The sequence below is a fragment of the Podarcis melisellensis genome (genome assembly GCF_964234715.1).
Source record: "Podarcis melisellensis genome assembly, chromosome: 9".
NCBI lineage: Eukaryota > Metazoa > Chordata > Lepidosauria > Squamata > Lacertidae > Podarcis > Podarcis melisellensis.
In genome coordinates this window covers 12,689,536-12,714,762 of record NC_138541.1, presented here as the reverse complement: position 1 = coordinate 12,714,762, position 25,227 = coordinate 12,689,536, and the positions used below count along the sequence as shown (strand labels likewise).

General features: G+C 45.3%; 1 protein-coding gene across 1 annotated transcript in view; it reads left to right on the top strand.

The window, feature by feature from the left end:
- Nucleotides 1-25,227, top strand: part of RASGEF1B (RasGEF domain family member 1B) — a 255,920-nt gene that overhangs the window by 42,118 nt on the left and 188,575 nt on the right. Inside the window, exon 3 of the mRNA XM_081925120.1 lies at nucleotides 3,695-3,748. Within this exon, the coding sequence (XP_081781246.1) occupies nucleotides 3,695-3,748 (54 nt within the window). The remainder of the gene's footprint in view (nucleotides 1-3,694; nucleotides 3,749-25,227) is intronic.

Sequence of the window (25,227 nt, the reverse complement as noted above, 5' to 3'; positions counted from 1 at the left end):
TCTCACATCCTGACATTCCTCACCTTGCTCCATGCTAAATGTATACAGTACCTGTAATAGGACATAGACCGTCTGTGGAGGAAGCTGAGGAGACAGCAGACCCTGAGTATCATTAAAGACAGCAAATTGGGAGACAGATAATTGTTCCCCGTTAGATGAATTCATCTATCAGGACAGTCTCATTGTTGGACTCCTGAGCTGGCGTCAATAAGACTTACGGTACTCAAAAGCACGGAGTGGGTACCATTTAGAATCCACCACCCTAACACCAAAATAGTTGTTTGGCCCTGACTATCATAGTGATGTTTGGGTTTCTTTGTTTTTAAATGAATAGGAGATTTCAAAGTTCTGATTCCCATTCGGAAAGCCATACTGCCTCTGTTGCTGGCAAGGCCCTTTCTCCCTGCTGAGTAAATATTGCCCTGCAATTAAGTGGAGCAATTAGAGACATTTAGCATTAAATGAAGAAGTAAGAGAAGGCGATCCTTTCGACGGTTTGCATTATAGCCCATCCACTTTCTCTATAATTATCGGAGAGTTCTCCAAATGTTCATTAACTAAATGGAAGGCAGATGATGGCCGTTAGTCAGCAAATCTAAATCCCGCTGGAACGTTTCATGAGCTCTCTGCACAATTAATATTCCTAGTATTAGCAGGTCCTGAGAGAAATAGGAAGGGCCTGTAGCCTGGTGGGTTTCTGCAAAGTCTTTTATTTTTTTAAAAAATTAATTCATTTTTCATTTTCATTCATTATATACATCTCAAATTCTTAACATTTACTATATATTCCTCCCTCCCTTCCAAGACTTCCCCCAACTTGCATTTCTGGTTTGTTTCTATTTTCACCCGCTTTGCTATCTCTCAACAGAAAAAGTTATTAATAACATAACATCAAACCTTAAAAACATAAAATTAAAATTAAATACATCATCTTATTTCACTATCTTCCAAACATTTTCTGATGCTAATAATGTGAATGTTTATTTAAATCCTGCCATCAAGTCTATTGCCTTTTTTTGTTTCTGCAAATATAATATGAATGGTTCTCAGTCTTTTTCAAAGTCTTTGTTGTCTTTTTCTCTTAGTCTTTCCGTCATTTTTGCCAGTTCTGCATAGTTCATCAACTTCTCTTACCATTGTTCTTTAGTTGGTATTTCTCCAGTCTTCCAATTTTGTGCAATCAACATTCTTGCTTCTGTAGTGGCAAACATAAATAAAGTCCTCATTTCTTTTGGTGTGTCTTGACCTAAAATACCTAATAAAAAGGCTTCTGGTTTTTTTTTTTTACAAAAGTTATTTTTAACATTTTCTTCAATTCGTTGTATAGCATTTCCCAGTAGGATTACCGAAGTCTTGCTGATACCTCCCTCTTCTGCATGGAAGAAGGCATTTTGCTTACACAGTCATGCCTGAATGTCAGCTGTAGAGAAGATGACTGTATTTTATATCCTACTTTTCTTCCAGGAAGGTCAAAAACCCTTTGAGGTAGCAAAACCTGAGACAGAGTAACTTGCTCAAGGTCCCAAAGCAAGATTCAGGTATGACTGAGGACTTAAACCCGTGTCTTTCCAGTCTTATCTAACTGCTACACCAGATTGACTTAGGTCAGCTATTGAATTTGGGCCTGAGTTTCCATTTCACTCATTCTGACCCAAAGTTTTCTGAAAAATCCAATACCCACAGCTTCCTTGTTCATCTAAATACACTTTCACAAGAGGGTGTGATGGCCACCAAAGAGGATTAAGCTACCAATGCCTGATGATCTTCTATTGTTGGAAGCAGTATATGTTTATGACAACCAGTTACTAGAAATATCAGAAGGGGAGATTATCGTTGTGCTTGGGTTCTCATTGCATGCCTCCCATGGGAATCTGGTTGGCCACTGTGGGAACACGATGCTGGTCCAGCAGGCACTTATGTTCTTAGATGTCAGAAGCAGATCTATGTGCATCAATGTGCACAGGGTTGTTCCTGACATTGAAGCACCTCCAATCGCCTCTGCGTTCACAAAGCTCTATGCGCAGTTTGGAACCTCTCTATGCACACAAGAACAGCTGGATTGCCACTTATGAATTTTGTCTGTGCTGGAATTCTCAGAGCTGCATTTGATTCTAGGACAGAGAGGTTCCTATTGTGAGAGGCTTGCCGGAAGACTTAAAAGCAGCACATGGATGTTTTTTCCGTGTCAAAACCAAACCACTTAAAGCTGCTTTTACTGTGCATGCTCAATTTTGTGGCTGGCCTCCTGCAGGCTGTTTCGCAAGAATGCTTTTTAAGTCATTTGTAAATGGGACATTGCAGGTAGTTGTGCTTACTCTTGGATGAACATGGAAGTGTTGGCATGGGTTTAATGTGAAAAAGCCCTGTGTCCCCAGAATGAAGAGATGGGGAGAGCTGACCTCAGAAACATTTTCACTCTCCTTGACTTAGCTGCACAACCATCTCCTTCACTGAAGATGCTCTGTCTGAATATGAAGCTGCATGCTCTGCTGCCGGGGGCGGAGAGCAGGCGGGGCGTGACTGGCACCCCTGGGGGCATGACGCGCATCCTGGGGGCGTGGCACGACGCCCACAGGGGCATGGCGCGCTGCCTGTGGGCAGTCCACTCCATCCACACTCCCTTTCCTCCCCCAGTGAGTCTTTCCCACTTACATCTCCTTTATCTCTGTTTTTTTTTTATTTAAGTTTCCCCATAGCTCTGCTCTTCATCATCACCAAAGTGCAACTTTCCCCAAATATACTCCTTTGTGTGTGCATTTTTTCCCTAACATGCACCTTTTTTGAAAAAGCAATTTCCTCTAAATAGTGCATCTTTGTATGTCTTTTCACCAATATAGGCATTTATATGCACATTTTGGGACGTGGGTGGCGCTGTGGGCTAAACGACAGAGCCTAGGACTTGCTGATCAGAAGGTCAGCGGTTCGAATCCCCGTGACGGGGTGAGCTCCCGTTTCTCGGTTCCTGCTCCTGCCAAACTAATAGTTTGAAAGCATGTCAAAGTGCAAGTAGATAAATAGGTACCGCTCTGGTGGAAAGGTAAACGGCGTTTCCGTGCGCTGCTCTGGTTCGCCAGAAGCGGCTTAGTCATGCTGGCCACATGACCCGGAAGCTGTATGCTGGCTCCCTCGGCCAATAAAGCGAGATGAGCGCCGCAACCCCAGAGTCGGCCATGACCGGACCTAATGGTCAGGGGCCCCTTTACCTTTACCTTTATGTACACTTTACACTAATATATGCATTTTGTGCACATGACTTGACTGAAGACCTGCATTGCAAAATTCAGAGGTGTGTGAATTTTGAAGGACAGCCGTATTTCAGTTTGCATCTTGTTTTGGGAAGGGCATATTGGCTAAGCTCACCTTGAAACTCAAACTTAATCAATTTTCTCCCCTTTCACTCACTTCGAGAGGAGGACCGTTCCCTGTAAAATTTACCACCCACCTCTAGAACAGAATGCTGGACAAGATGAGTGTTTAATATGATCTATCAGGGCTTTTTACATTTTATAAATAACTATATATATTTTTTTTAAAAGTCACTGAAATCATGTCCTTTTTCTGTATTTGTTGGATATTACATTCTCAAATGCCCTTTCTCTTTCACTGCGTTTTGTAATAACAACAACCTACACTGTATTTCTGAAAAAGGGTCTTAAGACAAGTTGTAAAAGAATTTCCACCTTTTCTGTTCCAGACCTCCCCTTTCAACTCCTTGGCCAATGAAAAATCCCTGTTTGACTGCAAAAGGGTAAGTGGAATTTCCCCCCACCTGCACTTGAAAGTTTTCTTCTTCAAATGATAAAAAGGATCTTGCTAAGCCTCTGGGAGGGATCCTTCAGCTACACTCAAGCCTTTGTAGCTTCTGTAATTAAATAATAGATTAGAAAGAATTGGAAACTTGACAGGCTGCAGTTCATAGAAAGGTAAACTCTCTTTCCATTTGAAATTACGTGGCCCTGAGTGGCTGGTTCTGAATTTCTCCTTGCCGAGTCTGTTGGTGCTTCTGTTTCGAGACGATTGCACGGGGAAGGGGAAACGCAATTACTGAGTTAATATTCATGCCACCTTCGCATTTTGATAACACCATTTCTGAGATTTTATTTCCATTTTATAGCACAATAATGGTGGCGGAGAGAGAGGATGCCAAATAGTTATATCTGAGTGGGAGTCTTACTGGATGTTTGGAAATGGGCACCCGGCTTAAAATAAAAGAAAGATAATGGATGTATTTATGATGACAGGGGGCTGGTAATAACATGCTCTGAAGCCTTGTGGTCTCCCCAGCTGTCTGGTTCTGACAAAGCCAATTCCCTCTTCCAGCCCATCTTTTTATCTGTCACTCTGAACCTTCCATTTGACAATCCCATTGGAAAGAGCCAAGAAGGCAGCGTGGCGGCTTGGTTAGTGTGTCGGTTTAAGACCAGAGTTCAAATCCTCACACAGCCCTGAAGCTCACTGGGCGATCTTGGGCTAGTCACTGTCTCCCAGCCTAGGAGAGAGCCATGGCCACATTCACACCATGCATTCAAAAAGCAGTGTACACTTTAAACAGTCATGGCTTCCCCCCAAAGAATTCTGGGAGCTGCAGCTGGTTAAGTGCACTGAGAGTCCCCTAAGAACTCTGTTACCTCAGGACGATGGAGGGCCTGTGTGCTGTGTCCTGTTGGTTGTGGCACTTACCTTGCTTCTGATAGGAAGTGCTCTGTGAGGGAATGACAAAAAACGTGTGTGTGTTTGTCAAGGAGGGTCTGTTGACAGGGGAGTGAGAAATGTCCCTCTTTTTATCTGATGAATGTTGGAGTGTATGTGGGAGCTGTATGTAGCACGCCTTGTGTTCTAACCAGTTTGAGTCCAGTTTGGAAACTCTTCTAGCCAGCTCCCCTCTTCTCGCACCTGCTCTGTACTGCTTGCGGTCTGATATTATATTTGACAGAATGCTGTTAACGGTACCAACTATCCGAGGGAGAGCACGAGACAAATAATATATGCTGAGCTGGGATACGCAGCGAGTCGGCACGGCAACCCTTGCAAAAATATTTCCCCAGAATCTCCATGAAATATTCATGACTCTTTTATGTATTTGAACAAATCCTGGAGCTCCATCTCTCTCCTGTCTAGCAGGTAATATCAGGGACACAGGTGTTTGCACAGGAGCGCCCAGTGTGGAGCCTGCTACCCTGCTGAACTGGGGGTTTGTTTTTAATTTTGCACGGATGATATTTCACTCACCCAGACAGAGTAATCTTCATTCAGGAAAAGAGATTATTAGAAGCACACAGTTGTATAATGGGGCGCAGAAAGCTCTGGTTGTCTCATCAATTCCCTCCAGGCGCTTCTTTTCTAGTTAAACATATCCCCCAAACAATAATGGTAATGGCTGGGTGTTTGCTTAATATTCTACATAAGCGCTTGATCTTTGGCTGGATGAAGCAGGCGAGATTTAATTCTGAATTCTGAGAGCGCACAGGAGAGGAGAGTCCTCTGGCGAGATGAATCCAGCAGCAGAAAAAAACATGGTGTTTGTTTAACTTGGGGAATCTGGCTCTGTGCAGCTGCAGCCATTTTACCTGGGAGATGGAAATGGGCGAGACTAGTATTTCTTTGGCAAATCCTCTCCGTCCTTACTTCCCCTTTAACTTTGTTGCCACACCAATGTGACAATGGCCCAGTCTGCACTATGCATTTACAATACAGTGGACGCTCGGGTTGCGGACGTGATCCGTGCGGGATGCACTTTCGCAACCCGCAGATTTCGCAACCCGCATCTGCGCACACGCAGGTTGCATTTCGGTGCTTCTGTGCATACACAAAGCGTGATTTAGCACTTCTGCGCATGCACCACTGCCGAAACCCGGAAGTAACCCGTTCTGGTACTTCCAGGTTTCGGCGGTCCGCAACCCAAAAAAACGCAACCTGAAGCATCTGTAACCCGAGGTAAAGGTAAAGGGACCCCTGACCATTAGGTCCAGTTGTGGCCAACTCTGGGGTTGCGGCGCTCATCTCTCTTTATTGGCCGAGGGAGCCAGTGTACAGCTTCCAGGTCATGTGGCCAGCATGACTAAGCCGCTTCTGGCGAAGCAGCACATGGAAATGCCGTTTCCCTTGGTGCTGGAGTGGTACCTATTTATCTACTTGCACTGGCGTGCTTTTGAACTGCTAGGTTGGCAGGAGCAGGGACTGACCAACAGGAGCTCACCCCGTCGCAGGGATTCGAACTGCCGACCTTCTGATTGGCAAGTCCTAGGCTCTGTGGTTTAACCCACAGGGCCACCTGCGTCCCAAGGTATGACTGTACTATTATGCCATTTTAACAGTCATGGCTTCCCTGAAAGAATAGTTTGTTTAGGGTGCTGAGAATGTTTAGGAGACCTCCGTTCTCCTCACAGGGCTACAATTTGCAGAGTTTCCTGAAAAGAGGCGTTAAAGCACTATAAGAATTAGACAGAAAGAGCAAATAGCCCATTGTGCATTGTAGATGTTTGAAGGCATATTTGCTGAGATCTTTCATGGGCACCACTGATGGCACTGGTGGGCACATTGGTGCTCAGGGGCACCACACTGGTGACCTCTGATCAGAGAACCTTTATATGTAGTATCAGTTCAGTTTCTTGGTCAACCGAAAAGACTTTAACCACTGATATTTCCGTGTGTTTGGAAAAGACAGCACACAGTAACACTTGCACAGATATCAAATCCTTGTTAGAGTCTAAGAGCGGGCCTTCAGTAAAAGCAATTAAAGGAAGATGAACAGTCTTGGCTTATTGTCTGTTCTGTTTCACAGTTGAACACATAGAAGTGGAGGGGCAATTGGGAGAGTTGAGTGGGCTGGGCAGGGAGAGGAGCGCTCTGTTTGGTCTCAGAACAATAATGTACGGATATACATTATTGTATATATAATGTACAATATAATATATAATTGTATATATAATGGAGCAGGAAGAGGTCAGAGAGACTGTGATGCAAAGGAAACAAAGACTGACCCAGAATAGGAAAGCCTGAATTTCCAGCACTGAACGGGATGGGTCAAAATGTGTGCATAGAACCTGGAGCAAGTCTAGTGAGTGTCTGTGGAAGGGAAATTCATGTTTCATGTCTTCGCAAGAAAACAAAATAAAAGCCTCCAAGGCAGAAAGTAAGCTTGGAAAGTAGACTCACTTGCTATCACTTAGAATCATAAAATTGTAGATTTGCAAGGGAACCTAGGGCCACCTAGTTCAACCCCTTGCAATGCAGGAATCTCAGCTAAAGCATCCATGACAGGTGGCCATCCAACCTCTTAATTAATTTAATCTACTGCATTTATATTCCACCTTTCTGTCCAAGGATCTCAAGGTGTTGTGCATGATTTCTCTCCCTCATCATTTAGTCCTCACAACTACCCTGTGAGGTAGGTTAGGCTGAGAGGCAAGGACTGGGCCAAGGTCCCCCAGTGAACTTCATGACTGAGTGGGAATCCTAAACGTGGCATCCGGGATTGGGATCCTGCCAATCTGGGATGTCCTGGTTAAATGGGGACACTTGGGGGAATATGTGGCTATATACTCTTGAATGCCTCAACAGCATAGTGATAGTCTGGAGACACGCTTTGTTTGCTATCCCAAACCATTCTTTGGCAGCTGGTTCAGTGTGTAGGCTTCAGGGTTCTAGTGGAAAACCCCCCAAACTGAAACATACAAGGTTGACATCTGTCCATCAAGGCCCTTGCTGACTGCACTAGGCTATCATCCAGCAATCTACCTAACAAAGGAATGTCATAACAATATCCTTCCCTAATTCACACCTTACATAACCAGTGAATTAGCGGTGAGATACAGGTTGTAGAGATATCCTTACCAAGCATGGTTTTATTTTATGTTCTCCTGATTTTTGCTTTTCTATGTTTTTACCCCTGATTTTATTATGTCAGGTTGATTATTTTTTTTTAATGAGGGGGCTGTATCCAAAGACTTTATAAAAAAAACCCCATACCTTTTATTATGTACCCCACTTTGAGAAGACTTTTCTTGATTTGGTGGTGCAGATACACACACACACACACACACACACACACACACACACACACACACACAATAATTCTATCTCCTTGAACCACACATTTCTCATCTACTGCATGTTGTATTCATGTTTAAGGAAGGCAATCTTACTCAGCTACGAGGGATCGTCAAAGAAAGGTGGATCTCTACATAAAGGTTGAGATCTAAAGTTTCTTGTGTGGCAGCAATTCTTCACATGATACACACACACACACAAATAATTAAACATTGTGTGCATGAGGGGACTCTAATATTTCTTTCAAGGAACAGATGTTTCCAGTGAACGAACGGAAGAAGGATATTGCCTGACTTAATAGCAGCTTAATTCTGTGCCTCTTCCTCCCCGTACCTCAACGTGCAGAGGGAGCAGCCTTGTTTTCCGTCGCAGCTTCTTGATTTCCTCAGCATCTCTCTTTCTTGACAACACAGCTTGCCCCTCCACCCCCTGCCCCGTGACTGTTTGAATTCCTGCCTGACTTTTGTCTTCACGCTGTCAACTTGTCGCTCGGTGAACTCTGTTGTTATGACAGACTTTTAAAGAAGCTGGATTTGATGCCTCATTGTGCTGTATGAATGCAAGCAGGGATGAGAACCGGATGGTGCCCTTGGATTAGCAGGCTTGAGGGGGGGGGGAAGCTGTCATCCAAATGGTTTCAGCAAAATTGCCCCTAATTACTTGAAAAGGGTGGGTGGGAGGGAGCGGAGGGGCTCCTGGATATTAAGGCTCTGCATTTCAGCTGAAAATTATCATGGGAATGGCAGATACAGCCAGCTTCAGTGGCAGATAATAATAATAATAATAATAATAATAATAATAATAATAATAATAATAATAATAATAATATATTATTTATACCCCGCCCATCTGGCTGGGCCTCCCCAGCCACTCTGGGCGGCTTCCATAAAAACCAAAAATACAGTAAAATATCACACGTTAAAAACTTCCCTGAACAGGGCTGCCTTAAGATGTCTTCTGAATGTCAGGTAGTTGTTTATCGCTTTGACATCTGCTGGAAGGGCGTTCCACAGGGTGGGCGCCACTACCGAGAAGGCCCTCTGCCTGGTTCCCTGTAGCTTTGCTTCTCGCAATGAGGGAACCGCCAGAAGGCCCTCGGCGCTGGACCTCAGCGTCCGGGCAGAATGATGGGGGTGGAGACGCTCCTTCAGGTATACTGGACCGAGGCCGTTTAGGGCTTTAAAGGTCAGCACCAACACTTTGAATTGTGCTCGGAAACATACTGGGAGCCAATGTAGGTCTTTCAAGACCGGTGTTATATGGTCTCGGCGGCCGCTCCCAGTCACCAGTCTAGCTGCCGCATTCTGGATTAGTTGTAGTTTCCGAGTCACCTTCAAAGGTAGCCCCACGTAGAGCGCATTGCAGTAGTCCAAGCGGGAGATAACCAGAGCATGCACCACTCTGGCAAGACAGTCCGCAGGCAGATAGGGTCTCAGCCTACGTACCAGATGGAGCTCGGTATAAATTATTATTATTATTATTATTATTATTATTATTATTATTATTATTATTATTATTTTATTTTATTTTATTTTATTTTATTTTATTTTATTTTATTTTATTTTATTTTATTTTATTATTATTATTATTATTATTATACAGTGAGAGAGGATGTTAGGTACATATATCCATGTTTGGTGGGAATGCAAATTATTTTAGAAAATAGTCGTTGAAGACGTTTCTTCTGTTACGGAGCAGGTGATGGAACCCGATCTGAGGCTTTATTAAATCTGTTCACAGATGAGGGCTCACTAATCTTTTCCATGTCTGCAGCTAGGAATGTAATATTGAAAAACAGCCCTGCATTTGTCGGTCCATTGCAGACACCGCATCTGATGTGTGGATGGCCATCATGCCCAGAGGTGAAACAAACATGTCCAATGTGCATATGGTGTGGGTACAATCCAGCTCCCACTCTCCTGCCACATATAAGCTGTACATGTAAGGGCCGGGGGAACTATGTTGGTTAGAGTATCAGACTACAGCTTGGAAGACCTGGATGCAAATTGTCAGGGAACTGACATTGGAGCCAGAAGTGGAGGCAGGGCGCCCAAGCGATGCCGGAGAAGGGCCAAGCAGGGAGAGAGGGAACTCATCTGCTGGGGAAGGAAATCAGCGTAACACCAGGGATAAAGGGGGGCGGATGGGGGAATCGGAGAGGGGGCTCCAGGACTCTTCGCTGGAGACCAGCGGGAAGAGCACAGGTCCGCCGCTGCCCACACCCACCCTGCGCAGAAGACTTCCGCACAGGGAAAGTAGGAGGAGACTTGGCGTCAAAGAGCTTCTTTGCTGGAAGAAGTTTAAGAAACGCCCACTGACGGATTCTGCTAGCGACTGAACAGCCACGAAGTGAAGGGCTGTCCAGCCAGGAAAGGTTTAACCAGGCTACCTAGCCAGGAGTGGCGGCAACTTACGCACGAGCGTAAGGTTTAACCAGGCTACCTAGCCAGGAGTGGCGGCAACTTACGCACGAGCAATCCCATATAACCATTACACAAATCCTCACTCAGTCATGAAGCACATTGATAGGCGAATATGTCAGTTTCATTTTCTGGTACTCCCCCCCCCCCCAAGACTTAAGCTTTCCACATTTCTGCACCAGCTTCTGGTTTTATTTTCTTTAAAGTCCATGTGAGAACTTGCCAGCATTTCAGCATTATTTCCTCCCAATGAACACATTTTTTGTGTATGTAGTTTTAACCAAATGTACACATTTTGCAAGCGATATCCTAACTTATTTTGTATTCATTTTTAATACCTGCATTTCGTAAACATATAGCTGTCAGGTATGCATCAATATGACCTCCTCCCAACGTAAAAAGGCTGTGGGCCCCACCCCCCAAGCTGGTGCAAAATGTGGAGAGCTGAATTTAAAATTGGAATAATGAGAAGCAGAATTCACGGGTCCTTCCATCCCCACCCAGAACCATCAAAAACAGAAGACAGGCCACAAAGAACAGAGAATGAGATCTAAATATGGCAAACCCCCCACAAAATCTGGGGTTCTTGGGAAGCTGATATCTGTAGCCAATGCCACATTGTGTGGCTTTTCTGTGCTTCTGCAGAATCTAAGGACACACATACACAGAGCTGTAGCTTCAAGTTTGAAATTAGGAAGGCTCAGAGGTGATGGTGGCCAGATCCAAGGAGGGAGATTCTCCCTGCCCCCGAGACAGTATTGGAAAAGGAAAGTATTTTTGGCTGTTGCCAAATTTGAGCGTTCCATCTGTATGAGTGAACCCACAAGCTCTACAAGGCTTTAAACCGGCGCAATTAAGGGTTGCTGAATTCTAATGAGTGGGCATAGCAGCTTTCCCGGTCTGCACATTGCCTGTTCTGAAGCTGTTTATTTATCTGCTTAGCTAATTAGAAAAATTAAAGATGGGGCATGTCTTGGCAAAGGGTTGCCAGCCTGACGGCCAACAAACAGCAGATTTAATTACTGAACTTCAGACACGTAATGAGGGATGAAGCAGACAGACTTACAGACAATGTGCTTCTCATTAATTAGGCAACAAAGAAAGTTGTGGCAGTGGGTGGTTTGGGAAGGGGGAGGCAGCCGGAGTCTTAACTGCTCATAATTGCTTGATCTTCTGTCTGGCTCGGAGCAAAGCAAAGCCCAGGCGAATGTTTCTCCTGCAAAACGGAGCCGAAGGAGATGGAAATAGCAATAAAAGCAAATAATTTGGACACAGGATGAAATAAAACTCAAAGCACCAGGCGGAGATGGATTTGTGCTCAGTCCCATTTAATTTAAGCTGCCGGCTGCGTCTGGGTTAGGATTTTGATAGCAGCGGAACAGTCAGCATTTGAACATGAATCAAATATATGCTTTGTAGAATTGTTGGGCTTCTTAAAGGCTTGGGTTTTTTTTTTTTGACAGAGGCAGTTAGTTAATTTCAGGGCAGATAGTTTTCTGATGTTGCGGAAAGACAAGTCATGGCGAGGTTACAGATTTTAACTGCAATTGTTAGTAAGCGACTATGCAGCAATTGTCATGACTACATACCCAGCTCCTTCAACCGTTCTTCATAAGGCTTGGTTTCCAGACCCTTGATCACCTTGGTTGCCCTCCTCTGCACATGTTCGAGCTTGTCCATAGCCTTCCTAAATTATGCTGCCCAGAACTGGACACAGTCCTAAAACTCTTAGGTCCTAAAGGTCTAGGACTAGCACTGCCCAGACTCTTTCCTCATCTGTACCAAAAATTTATAAGAAAAATTAAAACAGTTAACACAGCTATATGGGTTGGGCTTCAGAAGTGCGGATCTAACAATATAAGCCTTCAGTTTAAAACTGAATTGTAGCATAGACCTTGCTTCATCGGATATCTGGCGGGAAGGTAAACGGCGTTTCCATGCGCTGCTCTGGTTCGCCAGAAGCGGCTTAGTCATGCTGGCCACATGACCCGGAAGCTGTACGCTGGCTCCCTCGGCCAATAAAGCGAGATGAGCGCCGCAACCCCTGAGTCGGCCACGACTGGACCTAATGGTCAGGGGTTCCTTAACATTTACCTTTATGTATGGCCCTATTCATCTGTGAAGAGAAAAAGCAACTGTCACCCACGGTTGAAGTCCTGTATACACTTACTTGGGAATGCAATGGCCTTGCGCCATGGATTTGACAGCAGTCAGCCTCACAGGTGAGGAAGGAGTGTGCTTTCTCTCAGGGGCAATCAAATCAGAAATTGCAAAGTCAAAACCTGGCAGGTTATTGTACACTTCCATTAAGATGGCTCAGAGCACAAACTAAGATATCAAAAGCGACAATAGGAAGTGCAAGGACAGTCCTTTAATTAAAAGACTTGGCAGCCAGAGACCGCCATCCTTTAAAACAGACACGTGCAAGGGCCATTGACGGCTCATTGTTTGCATCCAGCAACTTTATCCCAGTGCGCCGGGAAAACAATTACGCACAACAGAGGGAGACCCGCATGTTGACATTTTATTGAATTTTCCATTTTGGTCCATTTGTGCTGCTGCGGATGAGAGTGTATTAGCAGGAGCTAGCGCATTAAGATGGCACAAGCCGCCTAACGCTGGGGACTGCAGAAATATCACATTTGCTAAATAGGCTAGAGGAGCAGAGGAGATTCTTCTCCCGTCTGCTTCAGCTGCCGCTATTCCCTCGTTGAGGCTGTTTCAAATGGTTGCACTCATTTTCATGATGGACACGACAACCCCCCCTTCCACAAATCTGATGAGCATTAAATAGTGTGTTTTCCTGCCATGAAAATGGATAATAGAATTTCAACTGCATGTCTTATTGCCAGCGGAGGGTTTAAATACCAACATCAATGGATCTAATTATTACTGTCGTTTTGCACCGCAGATCATTAGTAAGTCCCCCTCCTCCGCATTCCTAAATCCCTTAGTATACCTTGTGAAATTATTATCGTGTAGCACTCACCTAGTCTCCCACCCTCACTTCAGAAGTCAAGGTACGATACATTCGCAAACCACTTTAATCAAGTTACTGGAAATGAAAACATTTGTAATATTGCTAACTGTCTGGAGGAAGCAATTTAAAGATCACGGCTATCAGATCTTTAAAGTGTAGCTGACAATATGGCTGCAAAACAATTTAGTTAAGGCCTCTGGTGCACATGGTTTGGGCAAGTGTATCCCACCCTGAGTAGTGGCGCTTGTCCATGCTTCGTGTTCCAAAATACAGGTGAAACTCAGAAAATTAGAATATCATGGAAAAGTTCATTTATTTCAGTAATTCAACTTGAAAGGTGAAACTAATATATGAGATAGACTCATGACACGCAAAGTGAGATATGTCAAGCCTTTATTTGTTATAATTGTGATGATCATGGCGTACAGCTGATGAAAACATCCACTGAAGCACAGTGGACCAACACCAGCTGATGGCATGGCTCCCCAAATCAACACAGACTGTGGAAACGTCACACTGGACTTCAAGCATCTGGCATTGTGTGCCTCCCCATTCTTCCTCCAGACTCTGGGTCCTTGGTTTCCGAACGAGATGCAAAAGCTGCTCTCATCAGAAAAGAGATTTGGGGAGCCAAGTCATCAGCTGATGTTGGTCCACTGTGCTTCACTGAGTCCAGGGTCAACACAGCCGTCTACCAGGAAATTTTGGAGCACTTCATGCTTCCTTCCACAGACGAGCTTTATGGGGATGCTGACTTCATTTTCCAGCAGAACTTTGGCACCTGCCCACACTGCCAAATGTACCAAAACCTGGTTCCGTGCCCATGGGATTACTGTGCTTGATTGGCCAGCAAACTCGCTTGACCTGAACCCCATAGAGAATCTATGGGACATTGTCAAGAGACAGATGAGAGACATGAGACCAAGCAATGCAGAAGAGCTGAAGGCTGCTTTTGAAGCTTCCTGGTCTTCCATAACATCTCAGCAGTGCCACAGGCTGATAGCATCCATGCCATGCCACATTGAGGCAGTATTGATCCAAAAGGGGCCCAAACCAAGCACTGAGTACATATGCATGCTTCTACTTCTCAGAGGTCCAATATTGGTCTGTTTGCAATCCTTGTTTTGCTGATTTCATTTAATATTCTAATTTTCTGAGATCGTTAATTTGGGGTTTTCATCAGATGTACGCCATGATCATCACAATTATAACAAATAAAGGCTTGACATATCTCACTTTGCATGTCATGAGTCTAAGTTGAATTACTGAAATAAATGAACTTTTCCATGATATTCTAATTTTCCGAGTTTCACCTGTATGAAAGACTGGTACCTTTTTCCCTGCAAAAAAGCATGAATTTGTGGAGAACCTGTGGTCTTCTGGATCTTGCTGGACTACAATTCTCATCATCCCTGGCCATTGGTCATACTTGCTGAAGCTGATGGGAGTTGGAATCCAACAACATCTGGAGGACCACAAGTTCTCTACCCTGGATCTATAGCAGGGTTTCCCAGACGTGCGTCTCCAGCAGTTTTGGGGACTACAGTTCCCAGCATCCCTGACCACTGGTCCTGCTAGCTAGGGACGATGGGAGTTGTAGTCCAAAAACAGCTGGAGACCCAAGTTTGGGAAACCCTGATCTGTAGTATATATACAGTGGTACCTCGGGTTAAGAACTTAATTTGTTCTGGAGGTCCGTTATTAACCTGAAACTGTTCTTAACCTGAAGCACCACTTTAGCTAATGGGGCCTCCTGCTGCTGCCAAGCCACTGGAGCACGATTTCTGTTCTCACCCTGAAGCAAAGTTCTTAACCTGAGGTACTATTTCTGGGTTAGCGGAGTCTGTAACCTGAAGTGTCTGTAACCCGAAGCATTTGTAACCTGAAGTGTCTGTAACCCGAGGTACCACCGTATAAGCCAGCAGCCAGCCTGTGGGCTGATGAAGGATCTGCTTGTGTTTATTTGCTAGTTTATTTCAAGAATTTGGTATATCACTTAATCATAATCATGGTGTACAGGAGACCCCATGCATTAAGACTGAATGTAAGACAAAACTGTAAAATCAGAATTCAGTTCAAAAGCCCACTGGAACAAGAAAGTCTTCAGTAAGTGTTAGAAGTTCAACAGGGAGTGGGGTTGCCTGACCTCAACTGGGCGGAAGCTTCACCAAAAACTGAATGCACAGCTCCTTGTGGATACAAACCAAGGGTGCCAACTTGAAAGAAATATTGAGGCCCTCCAGGTAAACCCTTCCCACATTATTGATCACAACTTGCGGTGCACACACCATTTGAATGGTGATGCCCATTAACTTGGGGGACCCCCCTCAAATTTTAGGGGGGGTGAAGGGACCTCAGCCCCTAGGAGTTGGCTCCTATGATACAAACTACACATCCAACCCTTTAGGAACCACTAACAGTGTAAAGGTAAAGGGACCCCTGACCATTAGGTCCAGTCATGACTGACTCTGGGGTTGCGGCGCTCATCTCACTTTATTGGCTGAGGGAGCAGGCGTACAGCTTCCGGGTCATGTGGACAGCATGACTAAGCCGCTTCTGGTGAAGCAGAGCAGCACACTGAAATGCCGTTTACCTTCCCGCCAGAGCAGTACCTATTTATCTACTTGCACTTTGACATGCTTTTGAACTGCTAGGTTGGCAGGAGCAGGGATTGAGCAACAGGAGCTCACCCTGTTGCGGGGATTCGAACCGCCGACCTTCTGATCGGCAAGTCCAACTCTGTGGTTTAACCCACAGCGCCACCTCTGTCCCACAGCACCACCTGCTAACAGTGACTCCCCCATTATTTCACTTTTGGTTTCATCTAGGGCTCGAATTTCAGGGATCTGACCGACTCCTCATGAAATATAGAAAAATGCTTGTGTTCATGCTTTCAGAGAGAGCTTTCCCCTGTCCACCCCACCGTCTGCCTTTGAAGGAGATTCAGTAATGACTCGCTCAACTGGAAACCACAGTAACATCAACAGCCCAGTGGAAAAATCATATTGTAGAAATAAGCGGAACGAATCGCAATAATAAAAACAACGTAGTCCTCAGGGCATAAAAGAAAGAAAGAAACTTAGAAGCATCATCACGGTTTTTCTCTCCTTTCCTTAACCCCTCCCCCTCCCAACACTTTGACTGGAATCCATCTACATGTCTTAATCTTTCTTGCGGTATTAATGGAGATATTCTTTGCACGTTAACTTGCTAGAGGGAAACAAACATATTAGGGGAGCTGGTAACCCATGGCAACGAGCCACAGAAAGGAAGAAGCTAGCTGACTTGAGATGTGGGCCTCAATTAATGCTTGCTTGGTGTTGAAAACATTTTAAAAGTTGTTATAAATCGTGCAGGGAATCTCCACAAGTTCAGCGTTTTTCCTGGTTCAGATGGCTGCTCCCCACAGCATGGAGGGCAGCGGGGCCCTCATCCTCTCTCTCTCTCACGTGATCCTAATCATGGGGCGAGTGCAAGACTCTATGTCTAAATAGCGCTAATCAGTGGATTACATAGGATAAAACGAAGCTGTGAGCAATTTGTTCCTTTCCTCCTGGAAAGCGCTTTGTTCTCTCACTAAACTGAGCTGGAGCTTGCTGTTCTGGCTCATTGCCTCCACAGCCTGTTTTACCACAGCTTCAGGGTTTCGTGTGCAAATATGTCCCCATAGCTTTGGCAAAAGGAGTAGCGGCCACTTCACGTCGTGCCCCTACCAGGTCCTCGTTTATTTTGAGTGAATTGTCTCTAGCTCGGGCTGTGAGGCTTGGACTAAAAGCTCCAGGCGAGGATGTCTGACACACTGGGGTGGTTGGACTGTGCCAAGTACAGTGGTACCTTGGTTCTCAAACGCCTTGGTACTCAAACAACTTGGAACCCAAAGACTGTAAACCCAGAAGTAAGTGTTCCTGTTTGCAAACTTTTTTCGGAAGCCAAACTTTCTCTGTTTTGAATGCCACACTTCCGTTTTGTGTGTTACGCTGAGGTCTGTCTGTTTTTGCTATTTATTTTGCATTTTTGTTTTTGCAACTCTTCTTTGTTTTGTTTTTGTGACTGTGTAGAACCCAGTTCAGCTAGGGATCAATCCATAGCTGTCAACCTTCCCTTTTTTTGTGGGAAATTCCCTTATTCCAGCGCCATTTCCCACTGCTTCCCGCTGCTATCCTGGATTGTTAGATATCCTGTAGACTGTCCCCGGGACAGGTGAGGCTGCTGGTCCCTTAATTTCGAGGCTGCTGATCCCTTATTTTCAAATCTGAAAGTTGACAGCTATGGATCAATCCTTCTCACTCTCTCTGTCTGCCACCTCCTAGACCAGGGGTAAAGGTAAAGGGACCCCTGACCATTACGTCCATTTGTGACCGACCCTGGGGTTGCGGCGCTCATCTCGCTTTACTGGCCGAGGGAGCCGGCATACAGCTTCCGGGTCATGTGGCCAGCATGACTAAGCCGCTTCTGGCGAACCAGAGCAGTGCACGGAAATGCTGTTTACCTTCCTGCTGGAGCGGTACCTATTTTATCTACTTGCACTTTGACGTGCTTTGGAACTGCTAGGTTGGCAGGAGCAGGGACCGAGCAACGGGAGCTCACCCCGTCGCGGGGATTTGAACCGCCAACCTTCTGATCAGCAAGTCCTAGGCTCTGTGGTTTAACCCACAGCGCCACCCGCGTCCCTAGACCAGGTTAGTCAACCTTTTTATACCTACCCCCCACTAAGGCATCTTTCTTGATGGTAAAATTTCCTTACCGCCCACCAGGGCTCAATGGAAGGAGGATTCACCTTGTGCCATAGAACCCCCTACTGCCCACCTAGAATCCTGAAACGCCCACTAGTGGGTGGTAGGGACCAGGCTGAGAACCCCTGCCATAGACAAACATGTTTCATTTGTGTGGCCTAGTATTGACTCCACAGAAGCCCTCCTGCAAACATGTATGGCTTTGTAAATCAATCTCCTTCAGCAAGCATAATCTGAACTCGGGCCCCGCCACAGATGAACAATCTGCTCCAGGACAGTTTTGGAGCAGAAAGTGATCCAAAACGAATGGCCTGGTGGTGCCAGCAGAAAAGGAAGAGCAGACATTTCTCATGTACTTTCAAGCCCTTGGTGTGTGAATAGAATGAGGCTAGATAGCTCAGTTGGTTAGAGCATGGCGCTGAGAATGCCAAGGTTGCAGGTTCGATCCCTGTATGGGACAGCTGCATATTCCTGCATTTCAGGGTGTTGGACTAGATGATCCTCAGGGTCCCCTCCAACTCTGCAATCCTACGTTCTCTATGAACTGCCAAGAAGAGAGAGCTTCATATTTGCGGAACATTTGCTGCAAATGCTATTTTATGGGTCTTTGTAATGAAAGCCTTGATTCAGTGGCTGTTTTCACACTCTGCTAGATTACAGGATTTATTAGACCCGCTCCCCATAAAAAAAAGGCATGTCAGATATTGTATTTCTGGGCTCCTGAGCTCAAGAAATGCCCATTTCTCAGTTGGGTGCAGCAACGTAGATATCTTTCATATGGATTACTTTTACTGACCAAGCAGCTGAAAATGTCTTACGATTTGCCAGCTGAGCTGTATTTTAATACGGCTGATCATGAAGGCAGTGCAATAGGTTTGATTTGAATGAATTTGCATAATTTGCTGATCAAGCTACCTATTAAAGTTTTGACCTTTGTGCTTTTATGGTGGTGCATAAACATGAGGTCCTGAATGTTGGAGGGAATGTATGGCTTAGCAATGAATTTATAGCTCATGCATTTAAGGGATATGGAATGCGACAACATCCTCTAGATAGGCTATTTCTTTTTTCCTTTTTAATAATAATTTCTATATGAAAACCAGTTTATCTGATTGGCCCCATGCCATGAATATTCATTGGGAGTGTTAATCATAGCTGTCAACGTTTCCCTTTTTTGGGGAAATTCCCTTATTCCGAATAGGATTCCTTGCAAGGAAAGGGAAAAGTTGACAGCCATGGTTTTAATTTTCTAGTGCCGAACACTGGGCAATTGCAGCAAATCTATATCAATTAGGGATCGACAAACCGGACAACTTCAGGTTGTCTCTGTTTTTTTTTTCCATTTTTCCAATTTCCAGCTCTCTCCATTTCCACATCAGAGTGCAATTAAAACAAATAAATGAATTGCATGAAAATCAATGCACATTTTTATCTGCATTTCACCAAATATATGCGTTTTTATGCAGTTTTGCCTGATATATACATTTATGCACAATATGTGCATTTTCAACATTAATTTCACCAAGGAATGTATTTTTGTGCGTAATTTGAGATGTGCTTCTAAAACCCATTTCTTCCCATTGGAAATGGTGCGTCAGAAAATCCAGTGAATGATAAATTTCAAAGGTTGGCTGGGCTTTTGTTTGCTCAGTGATCCTTGTTTGCCCTCCTCTTTTTTGTGATTAACCTTCTGGCGGGTCCCTCACTGCGAGAAGCCAAGTTACAGGGAACCAGGCAGAGGGCCTTCTCGGTGGTGGCGCCCGCCCTGTGGAACGCCCTCCCACCAGATGTCAAAGAGAACAACAACTACCAGGCTTTTAGAAGACATCTGAAGGCAGCCCTGTTTAGGCAAGCTTTTAATATTGATGCATTACAGTGGTACCTCAGGTTAAGTACTTAATTCGTTCCGGAGGTCCGTACTTAACCTGAAACTGTTCTTAACCTGAAGCACCACTTTAGCTAATGGGGCCTCCTGCTGCCACCAGAGCACTATTTCTGTTCTCATCCTGAAGCAAAGTTCTTAACCTGAAGCACTATTTCTGGGTTAGCGGAGTCTGTAACCTGAAACGTATGTAACCTGAAGCGTATGTAACCTGAGGTACTGTATTTTAATATTCTGTTGGAAGCCACCCAACAGCCAGATGGGCGGGGTATCAATAACAACAACAACAACAACAACAACAACAACAACAACAACAACAATAAATTTCACTTGCCCTCCTTCTGCGATACTTGAGTGGCCACTCTCCCATCTTTGGTACCTGCACTGGCCGTGTTTTTTTTCCTTTGGCATGAGAAAAGTCCAAATGCCTAGCGACATGAAGCCATCATCAGCTCCAGGATGTGTGCCACTCAGTGTTCTATGTGCCATGGAAATTGACAAAACAGATCCCCAGTGGAGAAAGCAATTAAAGAATAATGTGCAGTGGGTAAGACTTCTCCCACAGGCTGGCTCCTGGGGAGAATGTTAACTAATGCCCTCCAGCATGAGCTCTGTAGTGAGATTGATTTTAAGGAACTCCAGGAGTCACAGGAGATCGTGCACTGTCAATCAGCTTTGACTAGCATCCAATGCGGGGCATGGGAAAAATTATGTGCTAAGTAAGTGGGAACTATTCCTAAGTGCTGTTGCCGTGTGAGCAAGACAGGTGACCGCTAAGTGTATGTGCTAACCACCCCACAAATCCCACTGCAGCAAAAAGTGTAATTCTTTTGCCAATTTATTCAGAACGTAGAACAAATGAAACAACAGCAGAGAGGGTTTCTGACTCTTTGCCAGTCCCTGAAGTAGTTTGAGGTTCAGGTATTATAGCATGCTTTAAGAATTTTGGGATATTTAAAATTCAGTCAAATCAACAATTTGTGTTTTGCTAGAGGGGCACATAATACGAGTTGAAGCTCACAGAGTTTTCCTGTAAACTTGCTAGAGAGAACTCTGGGAGAGACCCTCCCACTGTGCCCTGACAGCTCATCAGAAAGATGTCAAATCCCACAGGGCCCTAGTCTCTTGTGACAGAGTGTTCCACCAGATCGGGGCCATAGCTGAAAAAGCCCTGGCTCTAGTTGAGGCCAGCCTAACCTCCCTGTGGCCCGGGACCTCCAGGATGTTTTTGTCTGAAGACCGTAAGGTCCTCTGTGGGACAAAGCAGGAGAGGTGGTCCCGTAGGTACGAGGGTCCTAGGCCATATAGGGCTTTAAAGGTCAAAATCAGCACCGTAAACCTGATCCTGTACTCCACTGGGAGCCAGTGCAGCTGGTATAGCACTGGGTGAATGTGCTCCCGCAGCGAGGACCCCGTAAGGAGTCTCGCTGCAGCATTCTGCACTCACTGGAGTTTCTGGGTCAGTCTCATGGTATTTCATAAGCAATCTAGAAAAACACGAACTTTGTTCCGACCTATCAATTTATTTTTTGGCTGATGGCATTTCCTTTTTACACTGCTGTGAAGGATGCCACCACCATTGTCCCTTTTGAGAAGAAGGGACTCAAACTGGCTATAAGAAGGATGCTAATAGCAGAGGGTTATATTTCACAGCAAAGCTTTCATAGATTGCTTGGAGCTCGGCAGGTCTTAATATCGCCCCATCTGTGCCTTCGCAGCTCTGATGTCTCTGGCTGCAAATTGGAAATGAGCGGCTTAGTTGTTAATGTCCACAAAAGCCCCCCACGAGAAAGAAGAACAGGGTAAACATATTTAACTTGGGCTCTCTGCAAACCATTGGAAAATGATTATCTCCAACACATGCAGAGACACAGAAATGTGTACACACTCCGGACACTGTTCCTGCCTCCCCTACACACACACACACACACACACACACACACACACAGATATTTCATCATATTTCATCATTAATTTTGCTAGTGTTTTCTCTTCCGCCGAGTCAGCTCCTGGTGACACATTAGCTTAGCGGTTTGAGGGTTTGTTTGTTTGTTTGTTTTTTAAAAAAATCTCAGCTGCAGCAGCAGCCTCCCACTGGGGCTGGATCTAGATGCATAAAAGAAGCGTTTCAGTTAAACGCTTCGTAAATTTAAACAGGGAAAACAAGTAGTTAAAAATGGGACTCCACAGCACCATCTGGTGACACAATGTTATATTGCATATACAATGCATATAAATCGCTTTTTCTTTACCAATCTAGCTGAGTCCTGGGATTCATTGCCATAAAAATGTGTATAATGCCCATTAATATGCAGTGAACTAAGTAGAGATGGCCTGATCAATGTTAGCCTCCTATTCTCCCCATTTTACCCTAATCCAAGTTTCTGGGGCTATTCTGGTGCTATCTTAAGCTTTTTTCCCTCCAGAGAGCAGTGACCATGCACTTTTTTTTTATTTCATAAAACTTATATGCCATTTGATTGTAAATAAATAAATAAATTTCAGAGTGGTTTAGGAAAATATATGAAAGTGATGATCACATGTTGAGCTCAAATAGTGGCAAAGGCATCTGGCACAGGATCCCACCACAGGCATCTATTGCATACACTTCAATAGTTTCTATTTCCCAAGGACAATTCTAATTCTCTGGGTGTTTTTCCTGGGGGCGGTGGGGGGGGGAGATCACCCCTTTGCCCTTTGCAGAGATGTGAGAACTATTTCATCAGGACTGGAAGAAGTGGCCAGCTTTTTCTGATTCATCCCGGTATCCTAAGATAATATGCGGCTTAATATCTGTGTTATCTTTCCTCACCCAAACACCCCCTTCCTTGTGTAACTTCTTGTTTGACACAGAATGCTGGAGAACACATATGCTTGCCACATTTTTTTGTGACTTTCTGGTAGATCCTAAAGGTATTACCCCACAGTGGACTTTGGAGTGTCCTTCAGTCAATGTGGTTTTACGTGAGTGATGAAGAAGCTCAGACAGTGATTCTTAGGTTGAGAGCAGAGATGTCACAAATGCAGTAGAACGGTCCTATCTATGAAACACGCAGCCCATCGGCCGAAGGTATGAAAACTGGTGGAGGAGAAGTGTTCCCTTCTTGCTGAAACTGTTCCATAGAGCACAGACCTGAGAATAGCTGCCTAGTTGTGTGTTGAGGACCCGCCACCTGCACAGATAAATAAGACGCAAGGATTCATGTATTTTAGGTTAATGAAGAAGAAGAGCTTGGATATGATATCCCGCTTTATCACTACCCGAAGGAGTCTCAAAGTGGCTAACAATCTCCTTTCCCTTCCTCCCCCACAACAAACACTCTGTGAGGTGAGTGGGGCTGAGAGACTTCAGAGAAGTGTGACTGGCCCAAGGTCACCCAGCAGCTGCATGTGGAGGAGCGGGGAAGCGAACCCGGTTCACCAGATTACGAGTCCACCACTCTTAACCACAACACCACACTGGCTAAATAAGGCCACAACTTTATTGGTTACAGCATGTGAGAGGTATTGGCTGAAGCACTGGATCAATCTATACCCGACCCCACCCCGCTCAGCAGGGGGTCATTCGAGGGTTAACAGCCAGTGGGAGGAGCTTGTTGATGCAAATACATCTGGAAGCTTCCCCAGACATCACCGGGGGTCATGCGATGGCCCTAGCCACCAACAGGGCATCGGACAGGATCCACGACTGCCAGATTCCTTTAACGGAATACCCCACAAGGGGAGGGGTAGGCGATGGCCACAACCCTACCATCCAATTCCTAACCACCAATACTCGAAAAGTTGTGATGATTTACTACGAGGTAGGCGAAAACCAAGAGGCTGGTGCCGATTTGTCAAATGGATAAAATTCCTACCAGGCCCCCTGGGCAACCAAGGCAACCGACCGAAGTCCATAGCAAGGTCAAAAGCATAGAAATGACCTAAAGGGAGGGTGGGTGGGTGATCCGATGAAAAAAGGAAGCCGATGGGGCCCCAGCGGTGCCACTGCTGAAATTGGCTAAACCCCACCCACAAGCCAGCCCTACTGGCTGGCTAAAGGGCTTGGCATGGCGGCTAGGGGAAGGCTGACGCAGGGGGCCGAATATGCCCCCTGCTGACACGGGAGTCGGCTCCCGCTCACAACGCCACCCTTCTGGAAGGAGGAGAGGTCTTATTAGACTGGTGTGTGTACAGATATTCAGAATGTAGAAGTGACTGTGTTATCTTTGACAATAAATACTTAACTATCCACCATGTGCAACACAGGATCTGAAAAAGCATTATACAGTGGTACCTCTGGATGCGAACGCGATCCGTTCCAGAGCCCCATTCGCATCCCGAAGCAAATGCAAGCCGCATCTGCGTGTGTGCGGGTCACGATTCGCTGCTTCCATGCATGCACGTGACGTTATTTTGTGCGTCTGCACATGTGCGAGTGGCAAAACCCAGAAGTAACATGCTCCGTTGCTTCCGGGTCACCGCGGAGCGCAACCCGAAATTTCTCAACCCGAAGCTACTTCAGCCCAAGGTAAGACTGTATACAAGTAACGATTGACAAAGCTATCGTGATACCTAGATAGAACCTCCTTGTGCAGAGGAATGTGAGAGATGTAATAATAATAATAATAATAATAATAATAATTTATTTATACCCCGCCCATCTGGCTGAGTTTCCCCAGCCACTCTGGGCAGCTCCCAATCGAGTGTTAAAAACAATACAAGCAATGCTTCTATGCCCTGCTTGTAAGCTTCCCATTGGCTTCCCAGTGTTGTAAAATGGGGTGGGGGAACCCTTTCCAACTCAAGGGCCGTATTCCTTTCAAGGCAGCCTTCAGGAGGCGGGCACATGCCACTGGTGGGCGAAGCCAGAAGCAGAAGTGGGTGGGGCAACAACTTTACACCCACCTCTTTCTGTCCTCCATCGAGGGAAGCAAGAAGCGTTAACAGAGTTCAAGGACCATTCTAGCCAGGCAAAAGCACTCTAGGAGAATGCAAAGCAGGACCCGTGAGGTGTGTGTGGCCTGGGGGAAAGGGGCATGGTTGGGGAGGGGGTGTGGTCTGGAGAAAGCCCCACCCCTGTTGTAAACAAAATGGTGGACAAGATGGGTCTGACCAATCAAGTGTTGTCATGTTATTAAAGTGTCTCTTTGGCCAATGGGATCTTCTCTATCGTACTGCATA